The following is a 17,945-nucleotide window of genomic DNA, read 5'->3' as shown; positions in this document are numbered from 1 at the left end:
TTGCCATAGAAGTTGCACTGCGATCACCGCACCCCCCCACATGTGCTCGCATCGGGCTTCTGTGGCGCCCCTCCGGCTTCAGGCACCACAGGGTACTGCACCCCCTTTAGGGTGGTGTAGTACTTATCCCGGGTCCTGGGAAGGTCGGTGCTGGTTTCCACTTACACAACCATACAGGCAGTGGGTTGCCCTCCCCATTGGGGACTGGGTCAGGGTCGGATCACAGTAGCGAGTCACTACAGTGGTGGGTTTACAGGACACCACCGCACCAGGGGCGGAGTCCCCTGGTGCTCCTGACTTCCCCCTGTGCTCCTGACTTCTCCTGGTGGTTGCTACTCCCTGTCCCTGAGTCCCTGGTTCCAGTGGATTGGGGAGATCCACTGGAACCAGGGACTCAGGGTCAGGGAGTAGCAACCACCAGGAGAAGTCAGGAGCACACAGAGGGAAGAGTAGGTTGACCTAGTGAGAGTAGTGAAGCAGCCGGAGGACCTCGGGAGACGATTGAGCTATTATTAGTTTTGCACCAATCGTTCCCCCCACGTAACAGGGATCATATTATTTATTTGATATTAATTAAACTATTAACTTTTGTGGTGCACAGAAAAAAACTCAGTAAAATTGTTTTGAAAGCTTAATTCTAATTCTTTTTTTCCAGTTGCTCATTCATCGTCTACAACAGAAACAACAAAATCTTCATCACAGTCCACTACTACAAAAACTGCATCTGATATTTTAACAAGTAAGATATTAGATATTAGACATGCTGTACATCTCCAATCTAGCAGAGACAGAAAGACAATGTAGTCTAAAGTATTAAAGAAAATGTGTCACTTGATTCATGTTGCCTAACGATGGGCAGCATGAATCTGACATAGGCTGCGTTATTTCAGGCATGTATGTTTTACTCAGCGCAGGATTTCAGAAAAAAATATGCTTTGAAGGACCGGCTGGAGACCATGTGTCTCAGATGGTTAGCCCAACACTGGTCCTCGGCAGCTTCTCCTCGCCCGCCTCCCTTAGGTGCTCTTCTTATGTGTCTGCTTAGGCAGAGACCTGACAGTCATCAAGATTGGGGGTTGAGAGAAACCACCAAGGATCTGCCATGGACTAGACATATGAGGTACATATTTCCCATCCGGTTTTCAAACTGTTTTCTCTTAAACGCTGGAATGTTTTAGAGTAAAATCTGCCTGTGATTTGGGCAGCATAGCTTGAAAGGGTTGTCCAGTTATGAACTCATCTTTAGCTATGTTTGAAATTTACATGCATAAATTACTAATGTAGTTTAATAATCAAAGAGCCACTGAAGTCCCAATGTTAGTGCCAGTCCTGGATCCCAGCAGCTCCTAGCTAGCATTGCATTCAACAAAGAAGAAAGCATCCAGTGTTTGCGCGTTGCCAGTGATTTGTATAAGTGGCTAAATATGAACAAAGCGAGCCCTCTCCTGTGCCAAACCCCTTATAGCCCTTGAATTGGTGCTGACAGTAGAGCTTCGGTAAAGCCAAGTTAAAAATATTTCAATTTTAACCTCATGATCTTTTTGTAGCTCAAAAAGAATTTGTTTCCCATTAAAAGCCGACTCTATTTAATCGTCATGTAAAGATATTATGTCTCACATGGTGAAGAGGATTCTCAAAACCAGCAATCTGGAAGAGCAGTCTCTAAAGCAATGGAGGCTCTAATGGCCAGAAGGAAACTGTAGGAATAGAGTAATAGGGAAGCTGCAGACTCTGTGAAGGGAGTGCAAAGAAAGAAATTGAGATAAGAGCCAGTAGATTAGACTTGTCGATGTAGCAGAACTAAGTAGGTCAGGAGATTTAAGGCTAAGTTCACACACTGCGTTTTTTTGACGCTGCGTTTTTGTGCGGTTTTGGCCGCTAAAAACGCACAAAAACGCACCCGCGTCGAAAAAAACGCGTCAAAAAACGCATGCTTTTTTACCGCGATTTGGTGCGTTTTTGGCTGCGTTTTGCTGCGTTTTTGATCTCTGCGTTGTGCTGCGTTTTTCCAATGCATTGAATGGGGGGAAAACGCAGAAAAACGCAGGAAAGAATTGACATGTCCATTTTTTTTTTCAAGCTCAAAAACGCAGCTTAAGGCTATGTGCACACGGTGCGTTTTTCTCGGCGTTTTTGCGCGTTTTTCGGGTGCGTTTTTGGCCTCAAAACTGCATGACTTTGCTTCCCCAGCAAAGTCTATGAGTTTTCATTTTTGCTGTCCCCACACAGCGTTTTTTTTCAGCTGCGTTTTTGTGGTGACCACAAAAACGCAGCATGTCAATTATTCCCGCGTTTTTCACTGCGCTTTTCATCCATTGAGTTCAATGGGATGTTGAAAGACGCAATGAGAAACGCAAATAGCTGCGTTTTGGTGCGTTTCTAAGACTAAAAACGCAGCTATAAACGCAGGAGGTGGGTAGTAAAGTGACGTGTACAGGAAGAGGATTCCTTCTGTCAGTATACACAGAAGCGTGAATCCTCCCGGTACCGTCACCACCGCTTCCACCTCCCGTCCTGTGCATGTATGCTGCCGTGCGGCGCCATGTACAGGCAGGAGGTGGAAGCGGCTGCGAAAACAAAAGTTAACAGTAGAAAAAAAAAAAAAAAGTTATACTCACCTGTGTGCAGCCTCCCGGTGCCATGCCCGCTCCCATCTCCTCTCACGGTATCGCCACCCCCGCTCCGGCTGTGTGCAGACGGCCGGGAAAGCTCCGATGGATGCAGGACCTTGCTTACAGGACCTGGCGATGGATCACCTGATGCAGTCACCTGACGCATCAGCTGATCGAGTCTCGGGCTGACGCGGGCGCCCGGCCGGTATCAGCGGATGCGTCAGGAGACTTCATCCTACCGGCAGCTGCTGCAGCGATCGGACGGGATCAGACTCCCGCCCCATCGCTGCAGGAGCTGCCGGTAATCGGTAATCAGCACATAAGTGAGTATTATTGTTTTTTTTTTTTTTTGCACCGATGCATCAGCTGATTGTATAATCGGCGTTTATGCAATCAGCTGATGTGTGATGGGATTCAGGCACTTGATCCTGACACATCATCTGATCGCTTTGCCTTCCAGCAAACCGATCAGATGATATTGGATCCGGATTGGACGGCGCGGGACCCTAACCCAGGATTACTGCGGAGGGGGGTTTATTTCAATAAAGATGGAGTCACTAATTGTGTTGTGTTTTATTTCTAATAAAAATATTTTTCTGTGTGTTGTGTTTTTTTTTTATCTTTACTAGAAATTCATGGTGGCCATGTCTAATATCGGCGTGACACCATGAATTTCGGGCTTAGGGCTAGCTGATAATATACAGCTAGCCCTAACCCCATTATTACCCGGCGAGCCACCCGTCACCAGGGCAGCCAGAAGAGTTGGATACAGCGCCAGAAGATGGCGCTTCTATGAAAGCGCCATTTTCTGGGGTGGCTGCGGGACTGCAATTCACAGCGGGGGTGCCCAGAAAGCATGGGCACCCTGCACTGTGGATTCCAATCCCCAGCTGCCTAGTTGTACCCGGCTGGACTAAAAAATGGGGCGAAGCCCACGTCATTTTTTTTTTAAATTATTTCATGAAATTCATGAAATAATTTAAAAAAAAAAGGGCTTCCCTATATTTTTGGTTCCCAGCCGGGTACAAATAGGCAGCTGGGGGCAGCCCGTACCTGCCTGCTGTACCCGGCTAGCATACAAAAATATGGCGAAGCCCACGTCATTTTTTTTTTTGGGGGGGGGGGGCAAAGAAATCCTGCATACAGTCCTGGAAGGAGGATGCTGAGCCTTGTAGTTCGACAGCTGCTGTCTGCTCTCCTGCATACACTATTGGATGGAGAATGCTGAGCCTTGTAGTTCGACAGCTGCTGTCTGCTCTCCTGCATACACTATTGGATCGAGGATGCTGAGCCTTGTAGTTCTGCAGCTGTCTGCTCTTCTGCATACACTAGTGGAGAATGAAGAACACATTGAAGGAAATGACATCAGACCTTTTTTTTTTGTTCACTGATAAAAAACGCATAAGGACACAGTGAGCAAAAACGCAGCAAAACGCAGCAAAAAAACGCACCAAATCGCGGCAAAACGCGTGCGTTTTTTGCCGCGTTTTTTCGACGCAGGTGCGTTTCTGTGCGTTTTTAGCGGCCAAAAACGCACAAAAACGCAGCGTCAAAAAAACGCAGCGTGTGCACATAGCCTAAAAAAAAAGTTGTGTGCGGACAGTAAAAATGAAAACTCATAGACTTTGCTGGGGAAGCAAAGTCATGCAGTTTTGAGGCCAAAAACGCCGCGAAAAACGCACTGTGCGCACATAGCCTAATGTAGCAATATACTGTCATGCAGTGTGATAGGATCACTAGGAGCAGAGGAGCCTAAACTGGTCCTCAGGCTAGGGCAACTCTAACTGACACTGATCCCAAAGATATGTTTGAAGGTTAAGATGTTTGGGCTGCCTTCCTTGCCCTAGCTCCTGAACAACCATGGTCTGGTGGCTCCCCTCCACCCAGGAGAGGGCTGGGACAGGAGTGATTAATCCAACACAAATAGGTGGGTGAAAACCAAAACTCAAACTCAAAGCAATCACTCAGAGGTGCAGACAATATGTGATTAGGAGGAAACTAAAAGGGAGGAAATAATCAGACACCAAAAGTATTTCCACAACACACCAAACAGCACACAGAAGTTCACCAGCAACTGGAAAATAAAGTACAAGAACCGGGAAAAAAGCTATCATGGGCATGGGCATGAGAGAACAGGCTCCATCATCTTAAAAAGGACGGAGGCCTCTTATAGCTCACCTGCAACATGTGACTCAAGCAGTAATCCACACACTAGCAGAAATTAACTCTGCAAGCCCAATTACTAACAAGAGCACAGCTGGTTGATGTCTGAGCCTGTCTGTGCAACTCAAAAGCAGTATTATGTGTAATCGTGACACTCTTTGAGTTTTGAGCCAAACACCATGTAACAGTATCCCAACCTCTATGAGAGGCCTCTGGACCCTCATGACCAGGTTCTCCTGATGATGGCGATGGAATGCCCTAACCAAACGGTCTTCAGGGACACCAATGGCAGGCACCTAAGTCCTTTCCTCAGAACCATAACCCTGCCAAAGAACCATGTACTGTAGATAGCGATGGACAAACCGAGAATCAACAATTCTCAATACCTGGAACTCTAAAGAACCATCAACCAAGACCAGAAGCGGAGGAACGGGAAGGGGATTATCCAAACCCACAAATTTCTTTAACAGAGACTTGTTGAAGACATTGTGGCTCTTATATGATGATGGTAAGGCTAGACAGAAAGCCAATGGGTTGTTGACAGCCGTAATTCTGAACGGACAGATAAAATAAGAACCTAACTTAGATTGTCTCTCCAGTAAAGGAGACAAACTCTAGCACAGCGCCACCTATTGGAAGTAGCTCTAGTAGTAGACACCCCCATACTTTGCACTGACGAGGGGCAAGCACCCCGAAACACCGTGTCTGCAAATTGGGATTCTGATCTGGCTTATATATCCTGAGTCATATTGCAAAGGATTGTTGAAAATCCACTTGTGACTTTTAGGATCGCTACTTCCAATAGGTGGCGCTGTGCTAGAGTTTGTCTCCTTTACTGGAGAGACAATTTGAATATTTCTTAGAGGGGCGTGGCAGCTATAAGTCCCCTTACCTGGCAGCCAGACTGGCTTGCAAAGTCTCCTTAAGGAGAATAGTGTTCCCCCGTGGTCCCCACATAGCTTTCTCATGAGCCAGATCAGACACCCCCATACTTTGCACTGACGAGGGGCAAGCACCCCGAAACACCGTGTCTGCAAATTGGGATTCTGATCTGGCTTATATATCCTGAGTCATATTGCAAAGGATTGTTGAAAATCCACTTGTGACTTTTAGGATCGCTACTTCCAATAGGTGGCGCTGTGCTAGAGTTTGTCTCCTTTACTGGAGAGACAATTTGAATATTTCTTAGAGGGGCGTGGCAGCTATAAGTCCCCTTACCTGGCAGCCAGACTGGCTTGCAAAGTCTCCTTAAGGAGAATAGTGTTCCCCCGTGAACCTAACTTAGGTGAGAGTAACTTAAGCTTAATGTTTTTTGTGGCTAGCCACAACAGATCACCCAAACACAGGTCCAGACCAGGAACATGTCCACAGTCAGCCACATGCTTATATAGTACCAAGACAAGAGTCCATGCTAAGTAAGTGCTGCTGAACCTTATCCCATGTAGATTATAATGCGGAGCCCAATTGGTTCTTTTTGGGTACCCCGGAAGCATGCCATTTCAGAAAAGTACAGAACTAGGGATGGTGACCATAAACACAAAAAAAAGGGGACACACCAGAGTACTCATGGTGGCGATTATTGACAGCAAATTCAGCCAGAGAAAGGATCGAGGACTACTCCTCTTGATTATCCAAAACAAAACTGTGCAAATACTGCTCTAAGTTCTGGTTCATGTGCTCAGTTTCTCATTAGGCTGTGGATGAAATGATGATGAGTGAGATCATTTAATCCCAAAGTGAGAGCAAAATGCCCTCCAAACATTTTTGCTATATTTTCACAAATAAATTGAAAAAATATAATCTTATATTTACCACTATAATGAGTACTGTAATGCAAGCCACTACTTACAGCTAGTACAGACAGAATAGTAGTCAGGAAAGCCGGGGTCTGGTAACAGGAGGACACGTATGGACACAGGGAGAATTCAGGCATAGTCAGGTCATGATTTGCGGTCAGTATTCCATGAAGACACGTAATAACTTCAGGGAGAAAACTGAGACGTAGTCAGATAATGGTCTGAGGTCAAAAGCCAAGATGTCACGACAGGAACAGTGAGCAGGCAAACAGAAGTCAAGCAACAGTCTGGGGTCAGAAACCAGGGATCAGAACAAAGCAAAGACACAGGTTAACAACACAACTACCAAACCAGAATGTACGACTGGCAAGGTTCTGTCGAAGCATGCTCAGTAAAGAAAGTCACTTACTAGAAAGATGAAACACCTGAGCACACACATCCCAGAACCAGAATGGAATCCTGCACAGTCAATCAACCTGCCAGCTCAGCAGTCCAGAAAACACAGCAAATCGTCGCCAGTGCAAGATGCTCTGCACAGAGGAATCGTGACTAGTACCATACGTCATGGAAAAAAACAATCTAAAAATCAACGGGATCCGTTGAAGCGTTCCAGAGTTATAACCTCAGAAAGTAACAATGGTCAGAATTGAAAAATAAAATAGCCTGCTCATTAAGGTGAAAACCATGCTCTGCGGTAAAGGGGTTAACAGGTTAAAGGGAATGAATCTGTATTATTTATCATCTAGTAAAACATCTTTTCTAATCAGTTTCTATTTTCTAGTTGTGAATTTGTTTTATTCAGTTTATCATACATTATTATGTAGACAGCCATCTTCCCTAAACTGATATTAAAAGCATGTAGAGATATATTTTATAGCAACAAGAAGGACCAAAGATGGAAGTCACTGTGCAGGAAGGATAGCGGGGAAGTGATCGCCAATCAGGGGATACTGTAACTTTCTAAGCTTTGACAAAACCTCTTTAAACTATAAAAATCAGCATAAATATTTGAGTAAAAAAAAATCAAATACAGATGTAGCCATTCTTAAAACAACACACAAGTCAATTTAATTTGTATTGGGCCGAATTACACTTTAATACATTTTCCATGTATCGTAGTATGTTTTTTTGTTTTTTTTTAAATTCACAATCATGCACATTTTACTGATCCATTGTCCTCTTGATTTTCCACCTTGGTTAAAAATAAACAAGAAGTTGCTTATATCATTTTTAAGAAAAGCTATCTCTCTCATTCCTACCTTGAGCCAGAGGTTCATATTATTTATTTTGTATCGGTTAAAATATTAATACATGGATTTTAGAATTTCCAGAAAGAAAAAGAATCATAAGAAAGAAAATGTTAAAGTTTTAAATGAAAGTGTTCTTGTATATACCTTTCCCATTTCCTATCTTTCAGCTACCCACTCATCTGTGTCTACAAAAACACCAGAAGTAACCAACTCTACAACACAGTCCACTACTAAAAGTACTGCGAATACAACAACATCCACAGGTATGCCATATAAATGCATTGCCTGGAGAGGAAAAAACAATATTAGCCCCTCAGGTAGATCTGTTCTGAGATATGTGCCCCTCTTATTTACTGTGTAATGGCCTTTTTTGACCATACAGAGACATGGTCTTTTTTTAAATCAGGTTCATTTTTATTTAACAGCAAAATTATACAACACATAAATTCCCCCCCCAAAAAAAAATATCACAGAAAGAGGAAAAACCTTTAGTCAGTAAGAAAAACCACACAAATAACATAATAAACAATGCACCCGCAGTCCACGTCTCATTTCAATATGGGTCACAAAGTGCATATTATTTCCCAATATATTCTCCATAGTATAGCTTACCCAGCATCATTATGACATTATATATACACATACAGGCCTCGGACACACATCCGTGCCGCCGGTACGTGTTTGGTCCATTTTTGCACGTCCCGGTGGCACGGATACACATACACCAATGCTACCCTATGGTAGCAGGGCACACACATGTAAAACCGCACGGAACGTGTGTCCGTGTGCGTTTGTATGTGTGTGCGTTTTTCTACACGCTGACATGTCCACGTTTTCTCCGGCAGCACGGGTGTCACACGGCCCGCACCCATACCACACGGATGTAGTGTGGATGCGGTCCCATGTGACACGCGCAGGAGAAAACACACATGTCAGTGAAAAAAAAAACCAAAACATTTACTCACCTTCTCCAGCCCTACTGTCTCTGCCGCTGCTGCCACTTGCAGCCGACCGCCGCTCATTATGCTCATTTAATATTCACTACACTGCGGCCGGCAGCAGCAGCAGTGGGGGGACGGCAGGGCTGGAGACCGAAGATCAGCCCCACGGACAGCAGTGCGGACCACGTGAGTATACAAATTACCGGTTCTACATGTGCTATTGCGGATAGCACACGTAGAACACACGTGGACCACACGTACCCGAGACACGTACTTACCACACGCAACACGCAGGGTAAATACGTGCCTCGCGGCACGTGCATGTTTTTAACGGAAGTGTGTTTCAGGCCATGTATACATACATACACACACATATATATATATATATATATATATATATATATATATACATACATACACACACATGCACACACACATACATACGTACATACACATATTCCAGCAGTACGCATATCACCCTATTTGAGTAAATTTGTTAATCGGTTAGAAGGAGAAGGACATTGTCGCCCGCACTGTCCTGCAGTAACGCCGAGGAGGGAAGGCCTGGGGTATCCAACCATGCCCCCCAGATCTTATAGAACTTCTTCAATGCATTTCTTTTAAGGTATACTCCTCTCTCCAGTAGAGTATAGCATTTACTCTTTCCCTAAGATCCCCGATGACCGGAGGCGCCGGGTCCAACCAGTGGTAGGCCAACAGTTTCCTAGCCTGGTACAGAGACGTGTAATACCGACCATTACCGGCGAACTAAAGTCCACCCCCCCTTCCAGTAGACCCAGGATACATATAATAGGTCTTGGCAGTATACGGATATTGAAAACTTGTCTAACCAATTCTAGTACTGCCCTCCTATCTTCAATATTCCCACAGGACCACATCATATGCATCAGATTAGCACCCTCCTGCCCGGACCTAGGACACAGATCATCCATCCTAACTCCCATCTTATGCAATAGACTAGGTGTCCTATATACTCTATGTAACAGGAAAAGCTGTGACTGTCGTTGGCCTTCAGATACAGCAAGGCTTGGAGTCTGAGACAGGACCTTACCCCACTGTTCCTCTGTCATAGGGCCTAGGTCCCTCCCCCACTTCTCTCTAGCCTGCAAAGGGAATTTGTCGAGGTGTCTGGATAAAATTACTTTATATAACCTAGAAATAATACCATAGGAGCGGTCAGATGTCAACAAATCAGTAAGAGTGTGATTCCGCTCTATCCTAATGTCCATATGACGTGTCTGAGTCTCATAGGCGTGGCGGAGCTACAGGTATTGGTAAAAGGAACTGTGCGGTATCCCAAACTCAGCTTGAAGTTGGTCAAATCTTTTAAGTATTTTGTTCTGAAGAATCTGAGACACCTGATGCACCCCCCTGCTCACCCACATTCTCCAACCCGGGAGTCTCTGCAGCTCCGCCAGTCCACGATTATGCCATAAGGGACAGTACTCAGTCATTCCTGATATTCCCAGCAACTCCTTCCCCCTATCCCACACCTTGTACATCAATGCTAATGTTGGATATTATGGTCTTACTCTGGGAAAGTATCCTGCGTCCAAAAAAGCCATTGGGTGTCCCCATTCTGCAAGGCCCCTCACAAATTTGCCCCCAGCGTCATATGCCTCATCCTTTCCCCACCCCCTAAAGTGCTGCATCTGTGCCGCAACATAATAAACCCACGGGTTGGGGACTGCCAGACCCCCCTCCTCCTTCCCTCTCTGCAGGGTCTCAAGGCAGATTCTAGCCTGCTGCTTTTTCCACAAGAGTTCCCAAAACAAAGTGCTGATTTTACGGAAAAATGTCTAGTGGATCCATATTGGGGCGTTGTGGAGAAGATACAGAAGTTTGGGCATCAGTACCATTTTTAAAAGATTAGCAAGGCCAATAAGGGATAGTGGGAGTCGACACCAGGCATCTATCTTGTTCCTAAACTGAGCCAACACTGGTTCCAGATTTTGAGAGTAGTAATCACGCGGTCGGGCACTAACCACAATCCCCAGGTATTTAAATTTATCCACCGTCGGAATTGGCAGCCCCAGAGTACTAAAATTAGATGGGAGTGGATCTATAGGGAGCAGGGCCGACTTCTCCCAGTTTATTAGGAGTCCCGAGCGCCTTCCAAATTCTTTAATAATATTAATTGCTGGGCCCACCGATGTCCCCACCTCCCTGAGATACAGCAACAAATTGTCCACATAGAGGGAAACCTTATGCTCCAGACCACCTATCTCAAACCCCCTTACGCCAACGGACGCACGAAGCATAGCCGCCAATGGTTCAATTGCCGCTGCAAATAGTAATGGAGAGAGAGGACAGCCCTGTCTCGTGCCTCTGGCCAAATTAAAACACGAGGAGGTACAACGATTAACTCGAATCCTGGCCCGCGGAGAGGCATATAATAATTTGACCCAGCCAATAAACCTGGAGCCAAGACCCAATTTCTCCAAAACTACCCATAAGAAATTCCATTCAATACTGTCAAAGGCCTTGGCTGCATCTAATGACAGGACTGCCCTCTCCTTGTTTCTCCCCTCAGAACTTAGCTGTATCCCCAGGAATAAACGTCGCAAATTGATGGAAGTGGATTTATTGAGGATGAATCCAGTCTGATCCTCGTGGATCACTGACGTGATCACCCGGGATAATCTGTTAGCTAGTATTTTAGCGATTATTTTAATATCTAATGTGAGCAGGGAGATGGGGTGGTAGGAGTCAGGCACAGTCGGATCTTTCCCGGGTTTTAAAATCAGAACAATAATAGCCTCCCTCATGGATGCAGGGAGGAACCCCTGCTCCTCAGCATCTCTCAATACATCCAAGAGTCTTGGCAGCAGCAGATGGGTATATAAATTGTAGAATTCCCCTGGGAGTCCATCCGCACCTGGGGCCTTTTCATTTTGGATTTGACCGAGCGCCTCCTCCAGCTCCTCCAGTCCTCCAGACTAGGGAGAGTGATCTCCTCCACAAAGCCCCGCAGTTCCTCTTCCCCATAATGCGATTTAGAGGAGTATAATTGGGTGTAATACTGTTGCATGACCTCCACAATCCTCCCGCTGCGCTGTCCCTCACCTCCTCTCCACTGTCAAGTTTCAATTTGGTGATATAGGTCAATCCCTCCTGTGCCCTAGCAATTGTAGCCAAGAGATGTCCCACACTCTCCCCCTCCATAAAGTACCGCTGCTTAAGGAAAAAGCGTTTGTTAATGGCCAAGGAAGTCATATGGTCTTATGGTCATATGGAGTTTTCTGTGCCCTCTCTAAGTCCTGCTTGGCATCATCTGTAGGGTTAGATATAAGATGTCATTCTGCATCACCTAAAGTGTCCGTCAGATACTTAGTGCGCTCCCTTGTTTTCGCCTTTCGGGTGCAAATTTCCATAATATATGTCCCACGAACATACGCCTTCATTGCGTCCCACGCTATATGTTTAGATGCCGTACCGTCATTTGTCACAAAATATTCCCGTATAGTGTTAGTCAGAGTGCCCCCTATCAGTTGTATCCAAAAAGGGTTGAGCCGCCACGATATCCCCGCCAGCCGCTCTGGGTCCCCAAGCCTTAGACGGACCTGTAGTGAGGAGTGGTCCGACACCCCCCTGGCCAGGTACGTGACTGAAGCTACACAAGGCAGCAGCTGAGCATTTCCAATGGCCAGGTCAATCCAGGACAGTGAATGATGAGAACTAGAATAGCATGAGTACTGCCGGACCTGTGGGTTTCTAATACGCCAAATATCTACATATCCCACCTCCTCCATCAGTCTGGCAAGGGATGTAGCTGCCGCCACCTCTGAGATATTCCCTGTGTGTAACTTATCCCAATACGGGTGCAAGTAATTATTATAGTCTCCTACTAATAGGGTGGGGACCTCAGGGAGGGAAGCAACAAAACTGAGAATACGTTTCAATGGTTCCCCTGTGTATGGCGGCGGAATATAAATTGCAGCTAGAACACAGCGCACATTATGAAGGACACAGTAAAGACATACAAATCTACCCTCCTGATCCACAGAAGATTTAAGACACTCAAATGGCACTGTCCTGTGTACTAGGACACTCACCCCCATGGAATGTGTGGTATATACAGAGTGCCGGCTCCTGTTCCCTGCACTCCTAGCCACAGTACACATCGGGTTAATTACCCGATGTGTACTGTGGCTACGTTTGCAGGGAGCAGGGAGCCGGCACTGACAGCTGAGAGCGGCGGACGCTGGTAACGAAGGTAAATATCGGGTAACGAAGGTAAGGGCTTCTTGGTTACCCGATGTTTACCGTGGTTACCAGCGTCCACAGAAGCCGGCTCCTGCTGCCTGCGCATTTAGTTGTTGCTCTGTCGCTGTCACACACAGCGATGTGTGCTTCACAGCGGGAGAGCAACAACTAAAAAATGGCCCAGGACATTCAGCAACCACCAACGACCTCACAGCAGGGGCCAGGTTGTTGCTGGATGTCACACAACAACATCACTAGCAACATCGCTGCTACGTCACAAAAGTTGTTCCTTAGCAGCAATGTTGCTAGCGATGTTGCTTAGTGTGACGTGGCCTTAAGAGAGGTCACCACTCCAGGGAAGGAGTAAAAACAAAATTAATCCCAGCTGGACAGGATTATACAGGAGTTTTTGCAGGAGCTCTCCCTTCACATGTCTTCCTCACATGCTGCTCAGGCCACGCCCATACAGAGATATGGTCTGATCATACCATATCTCCTGGGCAGGGCAGTATGTCAAAAGTATACTGACATTAAAGCATGGGATCATAGCTGGTTCTTTTTATGAGGTAAAACATTTCCCTTCCTGTTTTTTAAAAATGTTTTATCTCAAATAAAGAATTGTGTGATATGTTCTATGTCTTTATACGAGGGACTGCTGATAAGTCATGGGCTTTACCCAGAAAGAAACGAGATAGGATGATGAAACTTTACATTTATTCCACATACTCTCCAGTCTCCACCGATGTCAACACACTTCTTACATCAGTATTTCAAGTTCTGTATGAAACAGTGTGTCCCTCCCCCGCCTGTGCTCATGGTGTAATAGTCTGTCCCTCCTTTGTACTGCTTCTGGTGGGAGATTGTTTGTTCTTCTCAGCATGGGACTCCTCCAATCCACAACTTGGTAGACAGAATAGAGCCAGGATGTCTAGAATCCTTTCATGCATCAAATGTTTCATTTGTAAAGTTTCGTCATCCTATCTCATTTCTTTCTGGGTAAAGCCAAACACTAAGGGGTGCTTCACACACAGCGAGCTCACTGCCGAGATCGCTGCTGAGTCACGCTTTTTGTGACGCAGCAGTGACCTCATTAGCGATCTCGCTGTGTGTGACAATGAGCAGCGATCTGGCCCCTGCTGCGAGATCGCTGCTCGTTACACACAGCCCTGGTTCGTTTTCTTCAAAGCCGCTCTCCCGCTGTGACACACAGATCGCTGTGTGTGACAGCGAGAGAGCGACAAATGAAGCGAGCAGGAGCCGGCATCTGACAGCTGAGGTAAGCTGTATCCAAGATAAACATCGGGTAACCAAGGTGGTTACCCGATATTTACCTTAGTTACGAGCCTCTGCAGCTCTCACGCTGCCTGTGCTGCCGGCTCCGGCTCTCTGCACATGTAGCTGCTGTACACATCGGGTTAATTAACCCGATGTGTACAGCAGCTAGGAGAGCAAGGAGCCAGCGCTAAGCAGTGTGCGCGGCTCCCTGCTCTCTGAACATGTAGCTGCATTACACATCGGGTTAATTAACCCGATGTGTACTGTAGCTATGGTAGGAGAGCAAGGAGCCAGCGCTCAGTGTGCGCGGCTCCCTGCTCCCTGCACACACAGCTGTGCGCTGGTAACTAATGTAAACATCGGGTAACCATACCCGATGTTTACCTTAGTTACCAGTCTCCGCAGCTTCCAGACGGCAGCTCCGTGCAAGCGCAGCGTCGCTTGCACGTCGCTGCTGGCTGGGGGCTGTTCACTGGTCGCTGGTGAGATCTGCCTGTTTGACAGCTCACCAGCGACCATGTAGCGATGCAGCAGCGATCCTGACCAGGTCAGATCGCTGGTCGGATCGCTGCTGCATCGCTAAGTGTGAAGGTACCCTTATTAGCAGCCACTTGTACTACTTATAATACTTTCTATTCTCCAACAGCTTCCACTCATGTATCCACTAACAGCACGGCTAATAATGACCACAATTCTACTGATAACTCAACAAGTGAAAGTAAGTTTGTCAATGAGACAACACCATATTCAAGTGAGATTTCTCACATAAATTCTCCTTGCTTTTTTTACATTAACTCTGTTATTATGAGCAGGATTTCTTGTACATATGAGAAAATATGCAATTAAACAAATAGCAATGAATTAAAGAGGTTGGCCACTACTTTATCATGGATGTCCTATCCTTATGATGTCATCAATGTCTGATTGGCCGGGGTCCGACACCCAGCACCCCTGCTGATCAGGTGTCCTCTGTGGCGGCAGTAAGCGGACGGAAATGCTCAGTTCCAGAGCTGCTCCATTTTCTGATAGTGGTTGCAGCTGGGTACTGCACATCCACCTCCTGTTGATTAGAATGGGGGCCAATTGTGCAGTACCAGAAGTGAGCATTTCCGGCCACCTGCTGCCGCCACCCACTGATATCAGCTGATCAGTGGGAGTGCCGGGTGTCGGACCCCGGCAGATCAGGTATTGATTAATTATCCAAAGGATAGAATATCAATGTAAAAGTGACCAACCTCTTTAAACCTGTGAATGTAATAAATCAGCAATTCAGGGCCAGTATAGTGTTTAAACTGCTTATTATGGAACAAATAGAAATATAATTTAATAGATTAACTTTTGAATAATCCAGCCTAAGTCTATAGTGTAGTCCAGGTTTCCCTCCACCCTGAAGTTCGTTTCACACGACTTCCTCCGATGTTCCCTGAGGAAGTTGTATGAAACACACGTTGGGATGGATGGACACCTGGACTACACTATAGGCCTAGGCTGGATTATTCAAGAGGTAATCAAATTCAATTATGGAATTATTTCCAGTATTCATATTATTTAGCCACTGGGATTATGCTGATTATGCACCGTTTGCAGAATTATTAGGCAAGTTGTATTTTAGAGGATTGTTTTTATTATTGATCAGCAAGTATGTTTTCAATCAACCCAAAAGACTCATAAATATCAAAGCTTAATATTTTTGGAAGTTGGAGTAGGGTTTTTTAGATTTGGCTATCTTAGTAGGATATCTGTTTTTGCAGTTAACTATTACTGTGTAGAATTATTAGGCAAATTAATAAAAACCAAATATATTCCCATCTCACTTGTTTATTTTCACCAGGTAAACCAATATAACTGCACAAAATTTAGAAATAAACATTTATGACATGCAAAAACAAAACCCAAAACATTAGAGACCAACATAGCTACCTTTCTTTGATGACACTCAACAGCCTACCATCCATAGATTCTGTCGCTGATCTGTTTACGATCAACATTGCAAGCAGGAGCCACCACAGCCTCCCAGACACTGTTCCGAGATGTGTACTGTTTTCCCTTCCTGTAGATCTCACATTTTATGAGGGACCACAGGTTCTCTATGGGGTTCAGATCAGGTGAAAAAGGGGGCCATGTCATTTTTTTTCCATCTTTTAGACCTTTACTGGCAAGCCACACTGTGGAGTAGTTGGATGCATGTGATGGAGCATTGTCCTGCATGAAAATCATGTTTTTCTTGAACGATACTGACTTCTTCCTGTACCACTGCTTGAAGACGTTATCTTCCAGAAACTGACAGTAGGTCTGGGAGTTGAGCTTCACTCCATCCTCAACCCGAAAAGGTCCCACAAGTTCATCTTTGATGATACCAGCCCATACCAGTATTCCCCCCCCCCTCCACCTTGCTGGCGTCTGAGTCGGAGTGGAGCTCTCTGTCCTTTACTGATCCAGCCTCTGGCCCATCCATCTGACCCATCAAGAATCACTCTCATTTCATCAGTCCATAAAACCTTTGAAAAATCAGTCTTAAGATATGTCTTGTCCCAGTCTTAATGTTTTATCTTATGTTTCTTGTTCAAAGGTGATCATTTTCTGCCTTCCTTACCTTGGCCATGTCCCTGAGTATGGCACATCTTTTGCTTTTTGATACTCCAGTAACGTTACAGCTCTGAAATATGGCCAAACTGGTGACAAATGGCATCTTGGCAGCTTCACGCTTGATTTTCCTCAATTCATGCGCAGTTATTTTGCGACTTTTTGCCCAACATGCTTCTTGCGACCCTGTTGGCTATTTGCCATGAAACGCTTGTGTGCCGTTCCTGTGTCAGCAGCCGGGCTGCTTGGATCCGGATCTGCGGTGGCTCGAGGGGTCTCTGGACACGGGGGTCGTGCGGCCACTCAAATGAAGGGGGTATTTACAGGGAATTGTGTTTAGAGTTCGTGATGCCACCCGTGGTATGTAGTAATGTGGAGTACCACCGCTGCTGTTGGGAGTACCCGGGGGTGATGGAGTGGGGCAGCTAGGTGTTAGAACCCTCCACGGGTAGGGGGGATGCCCCGGGACTCGGTGATGGTGATTGGGGAGTGCCGTGGGGAGCGAAGGGGTCACTTGCATACTCACTCAGTCCATAAAGCTGACACCGACAACTGGATAAACCAAAGTTCTGGATACCGCTGCCGCTAAGGGGAGCTAGTTCGGGTCCCGTCCCCAATGGTGCTGCCTGGTGATCCATGATCTGCCTCCTGGCACTAAGTTTACTTCTCTGTTGGTCCCGGTAGTATGGAACTAGTCGGGTCCCACTACCCACTATGGCTAAGTGTGGAAGCTTGCTCTCAGGGTTCACGCTTGGGATTTCCTGGACCGTTTTAGTGGAAAGTCCTATCCCCTTCATTGCACTAGTACCTCGATTTTGGAGCGGGTGGAGAGTGGATCTTGAAGGCTCTGTTCTCGTCGGGTAAATTGTCAGGTTGCCTGAAACTACACCCTGACCTAGGGTCCACGTACCCCGTCATGCCCTGGCCCCAGCCAGGTGATGGTGCAAGGCCACCAGCTGTCCTCCTCGACAGTTCCGTGCCCCTTGCCACGATCCCCTGCGACTGGGGGTCCAGCTCCTCTAGGCCCAGACCACCGTCTGCTACCTAGATGGCTTCCTAGGAGCCCTGCTCCTGACCTCCTCTCTCCTTCACTTCCAA

General features: G+C 46.1%; 1 protein-coding gene across 2 annotated transcripts in view; it reads left to right on the top strand.

The window, feature by feature from the left end:
- Nucleotides 1–17,945, top strand: part of CIST1 (colon, intestine and stomach enriched 1) — a 165,226-nt gene that overhangs the window by 79,619 nt on the left and 67,662 nt on the right. The window contains exons 3-5 of one of the 2 annotated variants that reach the window (XM_075337821.1): nucleotides 656–739; nucleotides 7,989–8,084; nucleotides 14,911–14,982. In XM_075337821.1, the coding sequence (XP_075193936.1) occupies nucleotides 656–739; nucleotides 7,989–8,084; nucleotides 14,911–14,982 (252 nt within the window). The remainder of the gene's footprint in view (nucleotides 1–655; nucleotides 740–7,988; nucleotides 8,085–14,910; nucleotides 14,983–17,945) is intronic. The other variant, XM_075337822.1, reaches the window with a different exon arrangement.

The sequence above is a fragment of the Anomaloglossus baeobatrachus genome, chromosome 1 (genome assembly GCF_048569485.1).
Source record: "Anomaloglossus baeobatrachus isolate aAnoBae1 chromosome 1, aAnoBae1.hap1, whole genome shotgun sequence".
NCBI lineage: Eukaryota > Metazoa > Chordata > Amphibia > Anura > Aromobatidae > Anomaloglossus > Anomaloglossus baeobatrachus.
This window is presented reverse-complemented; position numbering and strand designations above follow the sequence as displayed.